This window comes from Vigna unguiculata, chromosome 9, assembly GCF_037176805.1.
Source record: "Vigna unguiculata cultivar grain cowpea cultivar isolate G323 ecotype 2 chromosome 9, ASM3717680v1, whole genome shotgun sequence".
Taxonomy (NCBI): domain Eukaryota; kingdom Viridiplantae; phylum Streptophyta; class Magnoliopsida; order Fabales; family Fabaceae; genus Vigna; species Vigna unguiculata.
In genome coordinates, this window is record NC_140800.1 from 40,702,391 (window position 1) to 40,721,854 (window position 19,464).

At 28.6% G+C, this 19,464-nt stretch overlaps 1 protein-coding gene across 1 annotated transcript; it reads left to right on the forward strand.

Annotated features, from left to right (window-relative positions):
- Positions 1–5,761: 5,761 nt before the first annotated feature.
- On the forward strand, positions 5,762–16,927 carry LOC114163005 (ubiquitin carboxyl-terminal hydrolase 26-like). Its single transcript, XM_028047047.2, has 15 exons — positions 5,762–5,949; positions 6,085–6,137; positions 6,623–6,727; positions 6,839–7,435; positions 7,876–8,131; positions 11,358–12,094; positions 12,181–12,289; positions 13,145–13,323; positions 13,649–13,933; positions 14,019–14,217; positions 14,536–14,607; positions 14,847–15,077; positions 15,410–15,673; positions 16,134–16,281; positions 16,422–16,927. The coding sequence occupies exons 3-15, from the start codon at positions 6,648–6,650 to the stop codon at positions 16,514–16,516; spliced, it is 3,252 nt and encodes a 1,083-aa protein (XP_027902848.1). The 5' UTR covers positions 5,762–5,949; positions 6,085–6,137; positions 6,623–6,647; the 3' UTR covers positions 16,517–16,927.
- The last annotated feature ends 2,537 nt before the right edge of the window (positions 16,928–19,464 follow it).

Sequence of the window (19,464 nt, forward strand, 5' to 3'; positions counted from 1 at the left end):
TTAAATGTCAAAGAAGATTAAAAAGTAATATAATATAGGAATACAAATAATTAAATATTATTTTGATCATTGTGTTGATTTATTAATTTTCTGCATGTGATTTCTGAACCAATTTCCTATTCCAATAAATAAGACAAAATGAATTGGTTTGTGTGAGGTATTTATTATTGGTTCCTTCACTTATCATACATTGTAATTTAAATTAGAGAATAAAATTATTTTATTATGGTTTATAAAATTTATTTTTTCAAATGATTTATATTTTAATTGTGTTAAATTAATGGATCTTAATGTTTTCTCTTATTTTTTAAGTCATTTTTAAGTTCCTATAACAATTTTTGTTTTTCCAACCGGATTTTTAATAAAAAACTGTTTTTTCTAAAAATAAAATACTATTGATGTGAATTGTTGATCAATGTGTGACACCAATATAAATATGATATTCTTGTAAATAATTTGAGTAAAGGTTTTTACATCATTTTGATAACTATAAAAAAAAATATATTATAAAATTATTTGAACCAGTGATGTGTTACATCATGGATAAGTTTTCCATAAAAAGAACTACAATTATTAAGATTAACATAATTAAATAAATATTTTGTTGTGTTGTGTTATTTTTTATTTTAAATTAAGTTAAAAATTCATTTTATTTTAAATAAATAAAATAATAATTTGTTAATGTTACAAGAAAAATGTAATAGTAAATAAACTTTAAATGATCTGTTTTTTAAAATAAAAAATAAATAAACGGAGTACAAAAATATGTGATGAGTCCCAAATAAGTTGTACTTCTCATAATTTTTTTGCACAAAATAAGTAGTAACAGTATTATACAATTAGGTATATTTAAATATATTTAAATATTCTATCATTAATGCTTATACTTCTACTATAGTGCTTGAAATTATTTTTTATTTTAAATTAAGTTAAAAATTCATTTTATTTTAAATAAATAAAATAATAATTTGTTAATGTTACAAGAACAATGTAATAGTAAATAAACTTTAGATGATCTGTTTTTTAAAATAAAATAAAACAAATAAACACGGAATACAAAAATATGTGATGAGTCCCAAATAAATTGTACTTGTCATAAATTTTCTGCACAAAATAAATAGTAACAGTATTATACAATTAGATATATTTAAATATTCTATCATTAATGCTTATACTTCTATTATTGTGCTTGAAATAATAAATAAATTATATAAAATTTTATTAAGAGGCAAGTAAATTTTGTTTTTTACTCATGATTTTTTCGTTTTTCTTCCCAAATCAACCTTCTTTTCATTAATTTTTTTAAAATATTTTCATTTTCTAATCAATGGCAAGAGGGAGTATATAAAGTGTATTGCAATATATTGAAAAAGAAATAATATTTGATAAAAAAAGTATAATATTCAAAATTAATGAGAAAAAACATCAATTATTTTTAAGTTTTTATAATCTCATTTTTAATCGATAAGTCTATGATATGGATGCCTTATTTGATCTTAAATGAGAAATTAAAAAGTTGATAAAAAAATATAAAATAATAATTAAATAATTATAATTAGAAAAAAGTTTAAATTTTACATATTTATTATTCTCATTGTTATTTTTAAGATATTTTTCTTTTATCAGTTTATTTATTCTTTTATTATTATTTTTTTTCAATACCACTTAACACATAAATATACAACTATACTTATATTTATAGATAATTGATTAATATATTTAGAATTTACTCGATGTTTATTAATCATTTAGTATCACGATTTCCTACAAAACTGTATATATTTCGAGATATTTGATATATTAATTATTTTGATTTGTATATAAATAAAAATAAAGATAAAAGATAAAAGAGAATAAAGTAATAATAAGAAGAAGGAAGATTATGTATACTAGAAGTAATATGTCAATAGAAAGTAAGATGTAGTTATTCATTATTAATAGTTTATAGTGTTTATTTATAATGTCAATTATTTAGTTTATTGTAATAAAAATGCTAACATTAATAAAAAATTTAAACATAAAACATTAACATATTTTTATTTACAAATATTATGTGCTTATTCTTATTATACTCTTTTAGTTATTTTCTTGAGTTAAATAAATAATTAATATTTTAATATTTTATTGTTGTATTTATTAAATCAATTTTGTATTCTTTTAGAAAAGATAAAATATAAGATAAATAAATTAGTATAATTAAAATGACATTTATATAATTTTTTTTTTAATTTTAAACTCAATGAGAAATATTTTAAATTCCAAACAAGACTAAAAGTAATATAATATAAGAATACAAATAATTTTGGTTATTAATGTTTTGCATGTGATTTCTGGACCAATTTTCTAGTCAATAAATAAGACAAAATGAATTGGTTTGTGTGAGGTATTTATTATTGGTCCCTTCACTTATCATACATTGTAATTTAAATTAGAGAATGAAGTTATTTTATTCTAGTTTACAAAATTTATTTTCTCAAATGATTTCTATTTTAATTGTGCTAAATTAATGGATCTCAATTCTTTCTCTTGTTTTTTAAGTCATTTGTAAGTTTCCAACAATTTTTGTTTTTCCAACCAGATTTTTAAGGTTAACATAATTAAATACAATAATTGATTAAGGTTAACATAATTAAATAAATATTTTGTTATATTGATTTTTTATCTTAAATTATATTAAAAATTAATTTTATTTTAAATAAATAAAATAATAGTTTTTTAATGTTACAAGAGCAATGCAACAACAAATAAACTATAAACAATGTGTTTTATAACAAGAAAAAATAGTAGAAAAATATTTGACAAAATCCTCAAATAAATAGTACTTATGATAAATTCTCTGCACAAATAAGATATTATTTGCACAGTACGTAGCGATATTAAACAATTAGGCATGTTTAAATATTTTATTAATTTTTATATTTTTATTATAAAAATCCAAGCGATAAAAATAATAAATAAATAATAAAAAATATTATCAATAGGGATAAGTAAAGTTTTTTTCTGCCTATTCGCTTTTCTTTTTTCTTTTCAAACAATCTTGCTTTGCATTATTTTATTTTTAAATATTTTTACTTTATATATTTCTATCCTATCCCAATAAAATGTAAGAGTGAGTATACAAAATATATTAAAAAATATATATTATTAAAAAATTAATGAAAAAAAACATTGATTATTTTGTAAGTTTTAATAATTTCGTTTATAACCGATCACACAGGATAATATAACTAAATAGATAATTTATATGTTATTTTTCTAATGTTTTCAAAATAGTTAAAATTAATAGTCAACTTGGTGCACCAATATTTGAATTGGATTAGGTTAATTTTTTTTATATAAATTTTATTATTAATTATAAATGAATATGATTTTTTAAGAATTTTACTCACTCGAGTTGTCTCACTAACCTGAACATAGAAATAAAAAACCATGACACTATTGATTGCTTCTTCCTACATCTACAATTTTACTTCCTGCACCTTCCATAAATTCTTATATCAAATAATCTTACCTATGATCAAATTATATTTAAAAACCCTAGGTGGTATAGGATGTTTTTGGATAGTAGGTTAAGTTGGACTAATTTTTTTTTAATTCACTAATAACTGACCTAAATTTAGTTTACTTACTAAGTGACTAATTCGTAGTGGATCGGATCAGGTCAGGTGACCTGTTTTAAAAATTCTATCATTTTTCCTTTTACTTATCCTTATATGGGGTAAGCAATTTTTAAAAAAAAATCTTGTATGTTATTGAAAATGAGACACATGTTAATTTCTTACAAGTTTAATGTTTTATTTATATTTTTGGAAAACTCAACAGTCAGAGGTGAATAAGGTATATGCCATTATGAAATTCCTACAAATTAATAATAAACAATATATGTCATTATCAAATTCCTACAAATTCTCAAAATTTATGTCAAGATTATCTAATACTACTTATGGATTGGATAAGTAATCATTAAAAGTCTAGATTCTCTGCTAGATATGTCACTAAGTTCTCAAATTGTCAGAGTTAAGTTACCACCAATATAACCTACACTACATGTTGGATAAGTAATCATTATGATTCTAGATTCTCTGCTAAATATTCCTACAAATTCTCAAAATTTATGTCAGAGTTACCACCAATACAACATAAGTAATCATTCAGAGTCTATATTTGATTGGCAGATATTTTGATATTGTCTCCTGCTGAACACTAAAAACATACTAAATGTTGATATATTAAAAGTATTTTAAAACATTAAAATTAATGTCTACTATTTTAAAGACACAATAAAAAAACAACACAAAAATTAACAAAGAATCTAAATTCAACTATCTACACTCATTTGTTATTAAACTCAATATTTATTGTTAGTTTTTTTTTTGACATTATTGATATACTTATGACTATAAAACTGTCAGAGTTACCACCAATATAACCTACACTAAAAGTTAGACAAGTAACCACTATGAATTTAGATTCTCTGCTAAACATTCTTACAAATTCTCAAAATTTATGTCAGAGTTACCACCAATATAACCTACAAGTTGGATAAGTAATCATTTATAATCTATATTTTGTGAATAAATATTCTAGTATTATCCCCTGCTTAACACTAAAAATATATTGTTGACATATTAACTTTTCTTTAATGTATTTTAAGACATAAAAATTAATATCTATTATTTTAAATATAATAAAAAAATAACAAAAAAATAGTAGAGAATCCAAATTCCATAACTCTATTATTTTTGATTGAATTCGATGTTTCTTAATGATTTTTTCATTATTTTAAACATTATTAATAGATTTATGACTAGAAAAACTTATTAGAATACATTTTTTCTATATACTAAAGTGATGTTATTAAATATCTCACTCAAAATATTTATAAAAATACCAAATTTAGGTTGATGAAAGAAACCATACTTACACCAACTTTTGGTTTCAGTAATTTAATTAACTGATCAAATATACTACCCTATCAATATTTTTTAAGTTGAACACTTTTTTATTAGTATTTATCATCATAAAATTTTTAAATTAAGTATATTTTACGCTTTTGTTTTTGTTAAATTTGTGACACAAGCATCACAAGAAAACCTATGTTTATAATCTTTACTAAACTATTGTATAATCCAAACAAATAATTTACACAAGAACATGCATTAGTAAGAATTAGAATTTAGGATTATAATTGTAATTATATTATACAATAGTGATTAAAATAAACCTTGTTTAATATTATTATATTTATTAATTTAGTATGAATCTCTAATAATTTTCGGTGATATTTTCAATATAAAAAACCTCTAAAAAACCATTCTCCCCGATAAACATGTACAAAATAAATTAAATATTCACTTATTTAGTATATAAAAACATATAAATTTTATAATAAAATGTGAAGTATGATGACATACTAAACAAAATAAGATAAAATTCAACCTTCAATTCTTTCTCTTATCCTCAACAAAATCAAACTATCAAATTAATTACAACAAATTAGAAGAAGTACGATAGTACACTGTTCATCAAAATTATTTGTTTATATATATATATATATATATAATTTCATTCTATGAAATTCTCGTTATTAATTTATTATTTAATAATGTATTAATGAATCTGTTCATCATCACTTTTTTTAAGGGAAAAAAAAAACATTTTAAGTAATAATCATTATTACGGTAATAATAATAAATAATAAAAAACTAGTGATAACGTTGAAGGGATAAAAAGTGATTATGTAGGGGTAACCTCAGGCACAGAAGCTGAGCCCCTCTGACTCAAACTTGACCCATCAATTTCCCCCTCTTCTATGTTCTGACATGACATTGGCATCCAAACCCAGCCACCTCTGTCCCCATTCAATTCCGTTTCTCTCTCCTCTTTCTCTCTCTATATTCACTCTCTCTCTCTCTTTCGCTCACTCGTCCTTCGTCTGCTGTTTCAAAGGTAATTATGTATTTCTATTTAATTCACATTCAGTAATTTCCAACAAAAGTAAAAAAAAATAATAATAATTAAATTTCTTCTTACTCTTATATCTTCCCTTTCTCCACAATCCTGAAGTGTGTTTTGATCTTGCAGTTCATAGCAGTTTCGTTTTTTTCTCCGTTCTCTCTCTCATATCTGTCTCTCAGGTAACCTCGCAGAAATAACTTTCCTCCCTTCTTATCATTCATTCTACCAACTTCGGCTATTTGTGCTGTCGATTCTGATTAATACCTTGTTGTGTTTTCAAACACTGTCATTTTTTTTGGTTGATTAGATAGAAAATTCTAGGGTTCTATGCAGCAGCGGTTTTGCCGAATTTTGTTTATGTCTTTTTTTCAGCGGTTCAATGATCGCCAAAACTTGGGTTTCGGTAATGTGTCTGCTTAGACCTGCTTAGACCGAACCGATGATAGCCATTACTTCCTTCTTAGACTTTTTTGTAATGCGATTTATGCTATCTTATGCTTTAAGTTTAAGTTATGTTGGTTGCATGTATGCTCCAAGTGTTGCATGTGATATATCTGATATGAATATGATGTTCAGTTGACATATTGTTTATTTTCACGGAAATCTTAGAATGGATATGGATTTTTGAATCGGTATTTATTAGTGTTTCATCCTAATATGTCAGGACTAGGTTGTATTTGTACTGTAGAATGAGTAGACCAACAACACGAGGTAAAAATAAAAGGCACAGACAAGGGGATGATGGCAACTGGAAAATGGAAATATGGAGGTACCGACTTTCTACCTTCTACTCCTACTTTCTAATCCGTAAAATGAAAAAAAAAAATAAATTAATGCTAGCTTTTTGGCTTATTGATTGTTTTAAAATGTCTTTGCATAGGAAAATTCACAATAGTGGTGCGGTAACTCAGGATGATATGAATCAGTTATATATGATCTGGAAGCCAGTTTGTTCAGGCTGTCGGGTCAATAGCAAAGATAACCCAAATTGCTTTTGTGCATTGGTTCCACCTCTAACTGGATCTCGAAAATCTGGCTTATGGCAGAAGATGTCCGATTTTCTTGAAGGTCTTGGCCATGATCCGTCCAAGGATCTACGGGCATCTGCCAATTCTCCTGCAGGTCTCACAAATCTGGGTGCAACATGCTATGCCAACAGTATACTTCAGTGTTTGTATATGAATCAATCTTTTCGAGAAGGCATCTTTTCTGTAGAGCAAGATGTTTTACAACAACAGCCTGTGCTGGATCAGCTCACCCGACTTTTTGTGCAGTTGCATATTAGCAAAATGGCTTTCATAGATTCATCTCCTTTTGTAAAAACTCTTGAATTAGATAATGGAGTTCAGCAGGATAGTCATGAGTTTCTGACATTGCTTCTCTCTTTGCTCGAGGGTTGTCTAAGCCATTCGAAGGTGCCCCGAGCACGAACCATAGTTCAAGATCTTTTCCGGGGAAGTGTGTCTCATGTGACAACGTAAGCATCATTATATATGTACAACTTATTTATTGATTGACAAATTTATTTTTCTTGTAAAATTATACTTAGCCTTTTATATATTTGCCATGTATACTATAGTCTACACTCTTAATCTTGCACCCTTTCATTCCTTAACCTAATAAACAATCATAAATTATACTAAATATGTAATATGATTGTTTGTTTTAGAATCTTTACAAAATGTTAATTTGGGTGTATTTTCTGAGAAAGTGTATTTCTTATTTTCTGTATTACTGTTATTTGTAATATACTTCTACACACTTATTTTTTTTATAACCAATCAGAATGCAGGAGTAACACCAGTGATCTGTGTACATATGATCACAAATATGGTCTTTATATTAAATTCTGTCCGTCCAATAGTGATCTTGTTTATGATTCTCACATTTCTTATGCTTTAATGACTTGTTATGTAGGTGCTCACAATGTGGAAGAGACTCTGAAGCTTCTTCCAAGATGGAAGATTTCTATGAACTGGAGTTAAACGTCAAAGGGTTGAAAAGTTTAGATGAGAGTCTTGACGAATATCTAACTGTTGAAGAGCTTAATGGAGACAATCAATATTTTTGTGAGTCATGTAAAAGAAGAGTTGATGCTAGTCGCAGCATCAAGCTGTGTACACTGCCGAAAGTACTTAATTTTCAACTTAAACGATACGTCTTCCTCCCTAAGGTATTGATATAGTATATATATGAGCATTGTGTCTTTTTTATTTTTATTGCAAGCATTGTTTCAACCAAGTTGTGTGCATTTTTCATTCTTTATAATTATTATTTTTTGTTTCATTTTAGTTTTGTAAGCATGGAAGAGGACACCGAGTTGATAAAAATAAGCAATAAGCATCTGACAAAGAATGTTAAGAAATTTATCCAAAATAATAAAAATTAGTAGTAATGAAAAATTATTAATCTGTTTGCTTATTTTTATCAGTTTTGAAAGGGTAGGTTGGATATTATTCCTATGTATATTGCATGTACGATTTCTGTCCTTTTAAGAAATTGTATTCCAGTGCAAAAGTGTTCAGGAAATATTTTTTCTAAAATATTCTGTCCTGATTACAAATCTTAGATAATCTTAATTGGATAAAAAAATCTCTCTAACCCCATGTCTTGTTATTTAAGCAGATATCTTGTTCTAAAAAGAGCTCTGGAAGTACATTGGTTTGTTTTTTTTGTTGTTCTTAATATGTACTTTCGTTTTTGGTTTTTCTCTTAATATCTTTTCCTTTTACTCTTGTTAATCTATCACTTCTCTAATCAAATAAGTAAACAAAAGAGGAATTTTTTGAATGGTTTAGGAGTATTATTTTTTACTGTTTGTTAACTTTTTAATATTGATTATCTGAAGTGTGAATCTATCTTAATAGTTACATTCTTTAGAGTAAATTACACTCCTTCTCCTCGAGAGATTGTTAAATTACAGTGTTCTTCATTCGGTTTTGAAAAATTATGCTAATAGAACTTAAATTAAATTAAATACCAGAAATACTAACCAGGAAACAAGAATGTCCTCATGGTTATTAATTTAGTCCTCAAATTGTGATTGCTCTCAAAAAAATTAGTTTCAGGGATTTTGAGAAACCTGTACTCTCCCATCCAAAACCATTGCATTTTTTTACCCTAACTACCAATAACTTCCCTTAATGATAGGATTTGCTCAAACTGACAGCTGACTCCACTAACTATTACACATTATAATTTATTCTTATTTCTTATTTGATACGCACATTTAATAGAAGATTTTCTTGTTCTATCAATACTCTTCCTTTCAAGTGGAATATTGTCCTCAAGGTGGAATTGAGGAAACACTTGTTGAATCTCAGATGCTAACTCCCAATTATTCTCACATGGTGGAAGTTGTTGCCATTTGAGCAACACTTCTACATCTCCCTGAGCTTTTTGTTTGGTACCGAAGACAACTTGTGGAAACATTTGGAGCTTCCTATCTTCAGTCAGAGCAGCAGGTAAACCTTGTTCCGTTGACAAACCTCACAACATGCCACATAGTTCTTAATATCATTTTTATACCCATCTAGTATACTGCATTCACCACCCTTTTGTAAGTCCAAAAAAACCAGAATGTCTTCCTATTGAAGAGTCATGTAATATCTGTAGAATGATAGAAATTTGACCAGGTTTACTAAATCTTGGTAAATCTTATAGAGATGTAGATCTTGAATAAATTTAGAATCCCATTCAGGACATTTTTCACCATGCATCACTAAAGTAAACCGTATAGAAAGAGCATCAAGAACTATTCCCTTACCATCTATATTGAATATCAAAGTCACAGCCAATCAATTTAGTAATCCATTTAAATTGTTTGTTAATCCGCATGCATCTAATTATCTTGCTTCAATACTAATAAAGACAGGAAGGTATTACTCATAGATGCATGTTGAAATCTCTCCATTAATGCACCTTGAATTCTTCTCAACCCAAATTAAGGCCGCAAGATTACCACCACCGAAGCCACCCTAACAAATCACCTTCTAATGTCACCATAACCATCTATGTCTTCTCAGCAAGCACAACCCCCTATACAAAAATAATGTTTGAGTTTTGTTATCTACCAAACCCGTGTCTTCTCTGCAAAGCATTGGGATGTCAGGTTTCTGCCGTTTTTCTCTTCCACCTGAATCTGCCATTATATCATCTCCTGATACTTAATGCTATTCTCACAATTTTCATCTGTTTTTAATATATTTTTTTATTTTTTAGAGTGCCTTTCCCACATCCCAACATTTTTTTCCAACTTTGATTCTAACCTCCCAAAAAAAAAAAAATCAATTCTAACCTCATTAATTGTGATTCTTGCTCTGAAGTCTTGCTGATGTGGTTGATTGATTCTCCTATATGATTTTCTCCAAATTGTCAACACGTCCCTCTATGGTGTTCTTTCTCTCACTCATGTGCAGCATCCATAAAGCTCTTAAGATTGGAGTCTGGAATCAGATTAGTATCTATAGAAACCGTAGCCAAAACAAGAATGTCTTTATTGTTATTAAAGAATTCCTCAAACAGTAACAACTCTCAGAAGAATTAGTGTCTATTATTTTTAGGAACCCGAACCTTCCCACACAAAACTATACAATTGTATTTTTCCACCTGAAACTGTTAACAACTTCATCTACTAATAATGTATGCTCATGTAACTGACAGCTGATACACATGTTTAGTAGAAGGAAGGTTGTCTTGTTTTATCATATGTCCTCATCCCTTAATGACCTACACTGAAAAGAAGGCTAATTTCTAATATATAACGCACTGGGACACTGCATATGAGTGTGCGTTTGTCCCCCATGTATGTATATATAGAGAGACTGTAATGGAATGAATAATGTACAATGAATCTAAAGTGATAATCAATATTTATATCTTGTATACTAAGCCTTTTTGAAAAAAAGGGTATATTCACCTTTCCAAATCATTTACTTTTTGTTTGGTACGATAATGAGCCCTACAAGAAGAGGTGAGAGGACATTATTAGTTGTCCTCCTTCTAATTGGGGGTGCTAAGGAGGTGTAACTCTTGGAAATGTATCTGCCAATATTTCACTTCAAGAAGTTGAGGTGCCTTTGCTTCATAGCTTGAAACTTTATTTCGTCTTCTGATGTTTGTTTGTCAGTTGGAGGTATTAAAACAATAGTTTAGTGGCGTGCATAATTTCTAAGAAAAATTGACTTGGAGGGTCTCAAAATTGCCAAAGAAATCTATTTACATTCGAACAATGCATAACACAGTTTCATCTCTCGAAGAAGGGAGCATGATTTGCCATGTTTATTTCTTAAAATGGTGGTTTTATAATGGTGTTTCCCTATGTGTGCTGTCATATTTGTTTCTCTTTACCCTTCATTTGTGTTCTGATAGTGTATTTGTTTATTTATTTGTGTTGACAGACTACAACAAAGAAGAAAGTTAATTCTGCTTTCTCATTTCCTGCTGAACTTGATATGCGACATAGAATGTCGGAGTTGTCTCAGTTTGATTTGGTGTATGATCTGTCAGCTGTACTGATTCACAAGGGAACTGGTGCTAATAGTGGTCACTACATTGCACATATTAAGGATGTAAACACTGGGCAATGGTGGGAATTTGATGATGAGCATGTTACTAATTTGGGTTGTCATCCATTTGGTGAAGGGTCTTCAAATTCTACCTCTAAATCGATCAAGACTGAGGTAATTCAGTCTGAAAATTCTCAAGCGATGATAGCTGACAGTAATGGAAATGGTTTGAATACCTCTCATTCACAATCTTCACTTGTGGAGACATTTTCGTCTAGTGATGCGTACATGTTGATGTACCATCTTAAACATTCGAAAAATGTAGGTGAAAGTGGGAATGTAATTTGTGGCGCTAGGCATAATGAAAGAGAGGGAGTTGCAGTTGCTTTGCAAAATGGCGATTCTCTTCTGTGTCATATTTATGATGAGATTCAAAATTTTAATTCATCATATGAAGAGGCTTGTATGCAGTACACTAAGATGAAAGAGTTTGAAGTGGGTCGTATTACTGGGAGGAGACAGGAGGTTCGATCTGTTTTAGCTGAGGCTCCTGTTCAACCTTTGGAGCAACCATTTTACTGGATTTCTAACGAATGGCTTCGCCACTGGGCTGACAACATTGTTCCAATGTTAGTGCTTAATCCTTTCAAATAATTATTAGAGTCAGGTTAATTGATGTATTTTTTAGGATGCTTACTTTTCAAGATATATGCAGTCCTCTTGACAACTCGCCTGTCCAATGCCCACACGGGAAAGTCCCAGTTTCAAAGGTTACCTCAATGAAACGATTGTCTCCCAAAGCATGGGATATGCTGTTCTCCAAGGTAATTTTGTGTTAGTCATCTATTAACATTTTTTGTGGATTATTAATTTCTACCTGCGGTATAATGCCATTAGGGTTTGTTTGGTGTTGAAGATGTGATAGGATAACACTGGGACTAAAACAATTTATGATATAAATAGGATTGAATCCAAGCATGATAAGCTTAACCGTGTCGTGTACATGGTATACCTTAGATGATTGTATAACTCAATTGTGTTACCTTTTCCTGTATTCGACATGGACCATGGACCAAACAATGGTATGATGATAAAAATTTTGTTCTCGTGACAAAATTACACACACACACACATATATATATATATATATATATATATATATATATATATATTTGATTGCTTTCTAACTTAGTTCCTTCATCTGAGGATAAGAAATGCTTTCCACGGTTAACAATGATTATGTCTTGGGGATGGTCAAAATTCACAAGAAGCTCTCTTTCAATCTATTTTTATAGTTTGGGTTGGACAATACTGGTATGAATGTTGAAAAGAAAATTTAACAGATGTAGGGGCCATAAATCTTGTTCTATAAGTGAACTTTAGAAGTTGAGCGAGTAGTTGTGTTGACCATGACCACATTTCTTATGGGGACTGATGGAACAGACACTTTCTCAGAGGAGGAAAATGCTGTATACTTAACTGAATTAATTACAGTTTCTGGTATAATTAAAAGGAACTGCATGCTCTGCTGAACAGGTGTAAATAATGATGATTTTCCTTCTGATGGTTTATTTGTGTATCTCCCCCATATTCTTGTTCCGATTGCTGCTTCCGCTCTCACCATTTGCTGTAATAATAATATCAATGATGTGTTCCCTTTATTGACTTTTGATATTCAGTATGGTGGGGGGCCAGCATTATCTCATGATGACCATTGTTTGGATTGCCTGATTCATGGGGCCAAGACTGTGGTTTCAGCTGACACCTATCGGGATAGAAGAGAATCAATGAAATCACTTGCAAGAGATATTCTAGATGGAAACTGCCCGGATGGAAAGTTTTACATATCCAGACCATGGTATGATAACAATTTTCTCATGTCATTGCGGTTCATGCTGGGGATTTTGGGGTGGGGGACTGTGTTCTATTTCTTGTACTTAAGAAACTGAAAATATATGAACTTACTGAACTCTATCATCATTTATCGGTGGCTCCAATTTCTTCTTCACTGTGCTATAGGCAACTTATAGTTCAATAGTTTGTCCATAAACATAATTTATGATTGTATGATCTATGCCGCTAACCACACCTAGTGGAGTGATTTTTTTTTTCTTCACTACACTAATAGGATGGTTTCAAAGTAATGGTAATATCTTTTCATGGTGAGGAACATGCTTTTGTAGGTTGCAACAGTGGTGGAAAAGAAAAGTTCTTGATGCTCCATCTGAAGCCGATGCTGGGCCAACAGCAGCCATTAGTTGTCCACATGATCAACTGATGCCTGAGCAAGCTCCTGGTGCTAAGCGGGTGCTTATTCCTGAGAGTTTTTGGCTCTTCTTACATGAAGATGCTGTTTCTGTAAAGCCTGATGATCCTTTGGGTGGCCCAACATTTTCTTCAGATTCAGAAGAGTGTTCCCTATGCAGTAATGAATTATCAGAAGTAGCATGCTTGGAGGACTCCTTGAGGTTTTATCATTCATTCATTGCCACTAATGCAGAGTATGCAGACAAATTTCAAATTTTAAACTGACTTCGTGTCTTTATGCTGCAGATTAGTTAAACAAAAGCAACGTCAGAGTCATGAGAAATTATTCCAGGCTAAAAGTCTGCCACTTTTTCTAAACTGCAAGTATTTCTTGGTGCCTTCATCATGGATTAGTAAATGGCGAAATTACATCAATCCAACCTTGAAGAATTCTGATAAACCTGAAACTTTAGATGGGGCAATTGATTCATTTTTATGTGAGAAGGTACATTGTTACTTAACCTTGATTATCTGTCATATTTTGTAATTTTCTTCACAGTATGCATTGAGTTTGCTTCAGTTATTAAATATGATTTTGACTGGTGTTTGGTTAAATTTGAGAAAAAATATTTTTGCAACTGTTAAGAGGAGATTTATTGCTAAAAGGTATCCTATCCAGTATGCAATAGGTACTTTTTATTAGCAGAGATTACTCTTGAACTGGCAGAGTGATTTGGTCTGCACACTGATAACCTTTTCATTCTTTCGAATTTAATACTTAGGAAATTGATATGATGAAATTTGTGTCTTTGTTTTGTATCAGCACTCACAGCTTCTTGAAAGACCTCCTGAATTGGTTTTCAGACGCGGTGCCATATTCCAGAAGGAGTCTTCTGTAAGTTGATCAAAGTAACATTAATTTCTGTAATTTCGTCAAGCAGTCCTAGTTTTTTTTTTTTTTTTTGTAATGAACAAGTATGATGGTTCAAATCCCTTACAAAGTTTAAGCAAGTAAATTATGTCTTCTTGTCATTCATTTGCTTCTTTCTCGTTTTTCACATTTTAATGGAGTTTTAGTTACTTTGAAGTTAGATTTCCTGCCTCTGTCAACTACATCAATTTTGTGTGTTCTAGGTTGGTGGCTTAACCATTGTATCTGAGAATGATTGGAAAAGCTTCTGTGAAGAATGGGGTGGTATTGAGACTAAAGGAATCTCTGCAACTATTGATCATACTAATGATCCGGACAATGTTTTGGCTGGATCCAGTGAAGAAATGCTGACATGCAAGGATCAGTTGGGCACAGCAGATAAAATGAATTATGAAAATGGAACTGGACAAATCTTCATCAAGACTTGTCCTAAGGTAATCCAAAATTCTACCTTAGTTGTGTAGTTATACAGATGGGCCCCATGTCCAATTCTTTCACAGTAGTCACTAGAAAGCCGTATTGTTGGTTTTCCTATTTTTCCCTTTTGCTAGCTACTTTCATCTCATTAATATCACAATAACTTTTTCTTTGAGAACATTTGATTCTTTAGGTGTTCCCCATTTTCCATTGTCCCATAATTCTATAATGTACTCTCTGTCATCACATTTTTGCTTTTAGTTTAGTTCATTCTTATATTCTTGTGCTAAACTATCTTTCTTTTATTGGATAATATATTTTAATCCTTCTTGAACTATAATTTTTCCAGGTTTGTGAAAATTGCATTGGAGAAAAAGAGAGCTGTAAGCTAATGCAGAAGCTTAATTATTGCAACGAGGACATATGTGTTATTCTTGTCCGTGGTAAGGAGGTACCAAGATCAATGTTGGAGGCTTCTAAGGGGTCTGTTGAAACAGATAGGAGGGTTTCCAAGCGCTCCCGTAAGACTAAAAACGGCAGTTCAATTAGTCTAAAAGTTTCTGCTTCAACAACTTTATATCAGCTGAAAATGATGATATGGGAATCCTTTGGGGTAAGTCTAAGTCTATATATGTATATTGTTTTATTGTGTTTAAATGTTAGAACTAAGCATGTGCTGAAAATGACTATAAGGAGTTTCTGTAATAGTTGAGGATCATGTCGTGTGCATATTATTATATATGTTATATGTTAAATGATTTTCTACCAAAGCATTAAACCATTCTTCGACGTTTGCTACCACACACAGGTTAGTATTGAGATTTTAGCAATGCAAATTGGAATTCATGTAAATTTTAAAGAAAATGTAACGGCATTTTATTTCTGAACACTCCCAAAATGGATTATAAATGAAGAAAATGAGCAGAAGTAATAATTCAGTTCATCTTTTGACATGAAATGGATGAACATGTTGGTTGCTTCCCCTTTTTCTCCTTATTTACTGTAAAAGATAACTGCTTCATGATGTTTATATTTTTGTTCATGAATCTTATTAATGATAGTTGTCCTGTCAGGTCGTTAAGGAAAATCAAATCCTGTATAAAGGTGATATGATGATTGACAGTGATAATGAATTTGTTACCCTTGCGGATGTGAACATATTTGCTGGAGATCAGATTATAGTGAGAGACTCTGAGATTCATGAAAATCGAGATATTGCTGGTAAGCTATTTGCTGGTGGCAATCTGGTTTTTCATTCTATTAATGTTAATAAGAGGCTGACACAGGGAACATGAAAAATAGTGTTTTTTATCTTTTGAAGTGAAAGTCTGAGTTGCATAATTATGTTAATCTTTTTGCAGATGAGCTTTGCGATGATAAGAAGGATCTGCAACATACCGAAGAAGGGTTCCGTGGAACGCTACTTACAGCAAATGTTTCATCCCAGGTTGTTTAAGAACCGCACTTTCACGAGCTGATATATCTCTGTAACATCTTTTTGTTGCTGTATATATCAAGAAAAGCTGGATGAAGCAGTCCATGTGCCTGGTGCTTTTCAACTGTCAACAGCTATTTTATCCTTCAAAGCCTGGGTAAAGGCAAATTTTGGAATGTATTAATGTGCTAGTAACGTATGGTACTTCTGTGGTTATCTGAGTAAGTGGTTATTTCTGTATGAGTCTAGAAAAACAATTGTTGTTTTTAGTTTACTTATTTATCATGAATATCTTTCAGTTAAACATTAAGTCCGTGTCTTTTGTTCGAGTACATTATCTGAGGAATAGTTCCAGTTCAAAAATTGCGAATTATCAGTTATTGTTGGGGTTACATCAGTTTTTAACATGAATTATTTATTGTTTTTTACCAATTGGTCGAGTTGTATGTTTGGATTCGCTAGTTTTACTCTTGCTTGGAATGCGTATGATATTAAAATCACTCAAGGAGTAAATGTTATTGAATTTTATTGGGAAATTTGATGGATTTTGTTCTCAATCAGGCACGTTTCACCAAATATTGATGGTTGTTAGTTTACCATCTATAGCCTTTTTCAAAGTACATAGTTTTCTTTTTATTTTACTTCATATAAAATTGGCATTTTAAATATGCTTGACAAATGAATAAGCAAATATGTATAATTTTTAACTATGTACAAAAAGGTACACTTATGCGGTGTTTTCGTTTGTTTGTTTGTTTTTAATCTTACACTCAATGTTTTAAAGTTTTGAATAATTGTTTATAATAAAAGTATAATTTTTTAGTTTTACTTTTTTAATAATTATTTTTAATTTAAATAATTATTTGTTATAAAATTAATTTTTACTTGTATCATCCTTAACTAAATATAAAGGATACATTTCTTTATGTACTTTTTATTTTTTTAATTTTATCATTTTAATTACTATTTCTAAAATTTAAATAATTATTTATAATAAAATAATTATTTTCAATTTTATCATTTTAATATATTTTTTTTAATTTAAATAAATATTCATTATAAAAATCAATTTATACTTTTATTATATTACTAATTATTTTTCAATTTTAAATAATTATTTTATAATAAAATATTATTTATAATATATTTTATTTCAATAATTAAACATTATTTGATCTATAGTTATATGTAAAGGAAATTGATTGTTGTAACTGTCTATTTGGTGTATACATTTTATTTTCGGTTTTATATTTTATTACAATAAATTATTCTATAATTTTACTCTTTAAATTTTATAATTATTAATAAAATTAATTAATTAATTACAATAAAAAAAATCTGCAATTATTAATAAAAAGATTTTTTATTTTGGTATACATACTTTTTTTAGGTAGTATTTTTTTAAATTAAAATAATTATTTTTATCATTTTTAATCTTTAAATGTCCGTTTATTTATATTTAGCTATTTTTTAAATTAAAATAATTATTTTACTACTTTATTTTTTAATTCATTATTTATTTATTTTTTACTAATAATTTTTTCAAATTATGTAAATAAAAATAAGATAACAATTATTTACAATGCAAAACAGTAATTTTTTAGAAATTTAAAAAAGAACAATTATTTTTAGTTTTTTAAATAAGTAAATATTTATGTTGATGTTGGATTACATCGATTTGTCCGAAATGAATAACATTAGTTAACTGGATAGACTCTAATGAAATCAGTTTAATCGATTTTATGGTGACATTAACTTCTTTTTAATATGTATAAATATTTATATTAGTGTCAAATTGATATTGGTCTAGTGGATATTGATTAAAAAAATATTAAAATAGGTTAAGAGTAGTTAAGTTCATGTTAATCTTTTTTTTTTAGTATGTATATCATAAGAATAATAAATTACTTTTATTCTATAGATATGTATATAAAGATGACAAATTTTTCTGGTTATTATTTCTTTGACTTTCTATACATAGATCTCCTATCACTCATCTCTTTTATTCATGATTGTCAAACTTCTCACTCTGATTTTTGACACTTCTTTAGTGTTTTCTTTTGTTTTTTTAATTTTATCATTTTAATATTTACTTTAAAAATTTAAATAATTATACATAAAAAAATATATTTTTCAACTTTATCATTTTAATAACTAATTTTTTAATTCAATCAATTAATCATTATAAAAAATTAATTTACACTTTTATATATTAGTAACTACTTTTCAAATTTAAATAATTACTCAATATAAAATTAGTTACACAGTATCCCATATAACATCATCTTTCTTTCAACAACTATTATTTTATCATAACTAAATATTATATTTTATATATAATTATACGTAAAGAGAATTTACACATTTCATTCCCAATTTTATCCTTTATTATTATAAGTTATTTTGTAATTTTACTTTTTAAATTTTATAATTATTTGTAAAATTAATTAATTACCTGCAATAAAAAAACTATCTACAACTATTATTTTTAAAGAATTTTTTATTTCCGTGTACATAATGTTTTTCAATAATTTGTTTCTATATAACAATATCTAACAATGCGCACATAATGTTTTCCAATAATTTGTTTCTATATAACAATATCTAACAATGACGTTGTTGGAAAAAAAAAGAGAATTTTTCTCAGATGAGATACTTGTCTGCTCTTCCAATAATTGGTTTCATTACATTACTACAAAAATTCGATAGACTTTTCTTTCTCTTCATCTCAGATATTCTGTTTTAAAAATCATATTCCGAAAATGTTTCAAAAATTCTGTTCAGAAAACAGAAATTCCAAAAGCGAAAGATTGCAAAATATGTATAACAGAAGTAACTGACAGTTCCCACTATTATTTAAAAAACAATCCTATTCTCTCAGCAACATTATGATCGTTGTGTTGAAATTATCACCTGCTGCAGGGGATAATTGTTTGAGAAAAGTGAAAATGTTTTTTGAGTTAGTTATA